Here is a 3,653-nt window from a genome sequence, read left to right as displayed (position 1 = left end):
AGATTCCTTCCTCACTTCAATCCGGGCTTTTGAGATGGAGTGGGCTCTCCGCTGAATGTTGGCCCATGTCCGCATAAACATCCAGAACGTAAGTAGAGTGTGTGCTAGATCGAGTTGGACGCTAACATCTGGTATCAGAGCCAGCATCGCCATGCCTTTCTGAGGGGCTTCTCGAGGGGATGGGATGTTAGGGCTGCTGTAGTCTGGTGAAGCTGACTCGGTTTAGTCCCACCTCGCTTACGGGAGGAGGCCATGACCAGCTTATAAGGGAGAGATTCCTTCCTCACTTCAGTCCAGGCTTTTGAAATGGAGTAGACTTTTCGCTGAATGTTGGCTCATATATGCATAAACGTTCAGAACGTGAGTAGACTAACAACTACATTCACCGGTCTCCGCTATATAAGAAGCACAAGAGCGGCGGCTGGATTAGATACAAGACTGCGTGAGAGACGAGAGCTACCTTCTGTAGCTGCACGCGGTAAGCTAGTATCGTACACGACGATGGCAGCGGTGCCGCACGTCGTGGTGATCACCTTCCCCTTCGCCTCCCACGCGGTGAAGCTGTTCCGCCTGGCGCGCGCCCTGGCCGCCGCGGCGCCGGCCGCCACCTTCTCCTTCCTCTCCACCGCCGGCTCCATCGCGCAGCTGCAGGAGAAGAACCAGGACGCCCTCGAGGCCAACCTACGCTTCGTGGAGGTGCCGGACGGGTTAACGTTATTGCCACCGAGCTCGGGTGGCGCCGGGCCGGCAGCGCCGCCGAACCATATGGCGCGTCTCGGGCTCTTCCTGGCCGCCGCTGAGGCTGGCGGGGTGGGAGTGGCGCTGGAGACGGCCCGCCTTGCTGCCGGCGGTGCCAGGGTCACCTGCGTCGTCGGCGACGCGTTCGTCTGGATGGCCGCCGAGGCGGCCGCTGCGGTGGGGGCACCATGGGTTCCGGTCTGGACCGGCGGTCCGAGCGCGCTCCTTGCGCACCTCCAAGGTGACGCGCTGCGCGACGACATCGGCGACAAAGGTACGGACGCACGGCCATGATTCGATCATCTATGGATGCATCCATGCATGGACGAAAGCTTCTTCTTATCCGAGACGAATGCTTGGAAATGAATGAATGGATTGAATGCAGCGGCGAGCCGGGCGGACGAGCTACTGACCTCGCACCCGGGCCTCGGAAGCTACCGCGTCCGGGACCTCCCCGACGGCTGCGTCTTCGGCGAGATGCACCTGCCGATCGTCGCCCTGTTCCGTCGCGTGGCCGAGCAGCTGCACGTTCCCCGCGCCGCCACCGCCGTGGCCTTGAACACCTTCCCAGGCCTCCTCCCCGACGACGTCACCGCCGCTCTCGCCACGGAGCTCCCGGAGGTCCTCCCCATCGGCCCCTTCCATCTTCTCCCAGTGCCCGGCGACGACGACAACGCCGCCGCGGCCGACCCGCACGGATGCCTCGCCTGGCTCGACGGCCACCCGGCCCGCGCAGTCGCGTACGCCAGCTTCGGCACGGTCGTCACCGCCGTGGTAGGAGGACAGGAGGAGCTGCGCGAGCTCGCGGCCGGGCTGGAGGCGTCGGGCGCGCCGTTCCTCTGGTCCCTGCCAAAGGAGTACTGGCCGCTGCTTCCGGCGGGGTTCCTCAACCTGGAGCGCGCCAAGGTGGTGCCCTGGGCGCCGCAGGCGGCCGTGCTGCGGCACGCGTCGGTGGGCGGCTTCGTGACGCACGCCGGGTGGGCCTCGGTGCTGGAGGGCGTGGCCGGCGGCGTGCCCATGGCGTGCCGTCCCTTCTTCAGCGACCAGCGGATGAACGCGCGGATGGTGGCGCACGTCTGGGGTTTCGGCACGGTCTTTGAGCAGCCAATGACGCGCGAGACCGTGGTGGAGGCCGTGTCGTCGCTGCTCGCCGGCGACAAAGGCACCCGGATGCAGGAGATGCGGGACATGGCGGCCACCGCGTTCGCGTCCGACGGCGGCAGCAGGAAGAACCTGGATAAGCTTCTCAACATAGTCTGTACATCATCACAAGAGCACAGGCGTGATGATCTTCATGTCGACGAAGCAGCAGAGGTGACGAGATGCGCACCTGCACATGATCTGCTTGCTGCCACCAGCCTAGCGCACACCGTGGCTGACTGAATTAATTAGTGCTCCCTTCGTCCCATAATATAAGAAGTTTTGCAAGCTACTCTCTGGATCAATGAGCTTATCGTATCAGTGTCATCATACTCCCCAAAATTAGTGTTTGTACGGCTTATATGCCAATGAACAATTTGCTGAAAAGGGAATGGACAGGTAGCAATATTTGTCATTTTTGTGGGCAGCAGGATGAAATTCGCACCTTGTTGAGCTAGTCCCGGGCTTTCCGTTTGTATGTAAAATTCTGGATCATGTGTAGTAATATAATTTTATAATGCATTTATATATTTGTATTTAATAGTATTATTATTATTACATTGGTACCGTGTATGATAGAGAATTGATCCAGGAATATCATGGAATAATAATAAGCATAGAAACTGAAACCTTAACGGGTTTGGTCATATGTAAGACCCTACGTTGGAAAGATTAGACAACGCCTTCTTTACATAGCCTCGAATAACACATTTTCCAACACTACTTTGTTCCCCTAGCAAGGCTCACTTTGAATCATCTTTATGGAGGCGCGGTGCAACCCGTTCCTTGCCGGTGGTGGGATCTTGCTTTATTTCTTGGTGTGTTTGTGAGTTATTTTTAGGGTTTGTGTTCTACTCAGGAAGATGAGGCGGTGGCGGCTTCCTGAAGATGGAATACGATTTTCCCCGCATGGTTTCTGTTTCGATGACGCATCTAGCATCATCGGAGGATATGTGGAGATGTGTTTCTGGTGAATCTTTGGTGGATGCACTTGGATCTGGTCTTTGTTCGTCTTCGTTCGTGCGTCTAGATGTTGGATCCTGTCGATTTATACTTCTCTTCACCAGTGACGGCTGTTGTTCTAGTGTGCTGGTCCTGTGGGGCCTTAGCACGACGACTTCATGACTATCTACTACAACAAGTTTGGTCTGATTACGGTGTGAGAGGTGTGATAACGGCGGCACGCCTTCGGCTTGCTCCAGTACTTGCAGTCGTCGCTAGGAACCTTTGTTGTAAAAGAGAGGGGGGAGAGAGGTAGAGACAGAATTAATAGTTGATATATTTGAAGCTGCTCCCTATAATGAATTCCTTAGGAACATTTATTCTAAATGAAATATACCAAATTCTTGAATTAAAAACGGAATCAATAACTCCCGAACGGCCTGTATTGTAGGATTTGGGACCGAACGCCCTATGGACCATTGGATCAATCACGAATCATAAAGCTTGTCTGGCCAGCCACGTCATTGTTTTTTTTTGTTCGGAAAAGCAGCATGCCATCGCAAACGTCTCGTCCCTCTACAACCTCACTACTCCCACCCTACCCACCCACCCACTCACAAGCAAACCACCCACCACTTTTCCCTCCATAGGCGCGCACCGGCCCCGGCGACGCGCCTTCATACCACCCCCAGCGACGCGGCCCGCAAGCTAGGACGGCGACGCACCTCCAGATACCGCATCCCCCGCATCAAGCCCACGCCGGCACAGGGGGGCGGCGGCCTCGGTGCTCGGTAAGGCAGACCTACACCAAGGGGCGGCGGGCATGCTGTTCG

General features: G+C 56.9%; 1 protein-coding gene across 1 annotated transcript; it reads left to right on the top strand.

Moving 5' to 3' along the window:
- Window positions 1-474: 474 nt before the first annotated feature.
- LOC123068756 (anthocyanidin 3-O-glucosyltransferase-like) lies at window positions 475-2,121 on the top strand. The gene is made up of 2 exons (XM_044491430.1): window positions 475-1,012; window positions 1,124-2,121. The coding sequence occupies exons 1-2, from the start codon at window positions 502-504 to the stop codon at window positions 2,119-2,121; spliced, it is 1,509 nt and encodes a 502-aa protein (XP_044347365.1). The 5' UTR covers window positions 475-501.
- The last annotated feature ends 1,532 nt before the right edge of the window (window positions 2,122-3,653 follow it).

This window comes from Triticum aestivum, chromosome 1A (assembly GCF_018294505.1).
Source record: "Triticum aestivum cultivar Chinese Spring chromosome 1A, IWGSC CS RefSeq v2.1, whole genome shotgun sequence".
Classification (NCBI taxonomy): domain Eukaryota; kingdom Viridiplantae; phylum Streptophyta; class Magnoliopsida; order Poales; family Poaceae; genus Triticum; species Triticum aestivum.
The sequence above is the reverse complement of the archived record's forward strand: the minus strand, read 5'-3'. Positions and strand labels throughout refer to the sequence as shown.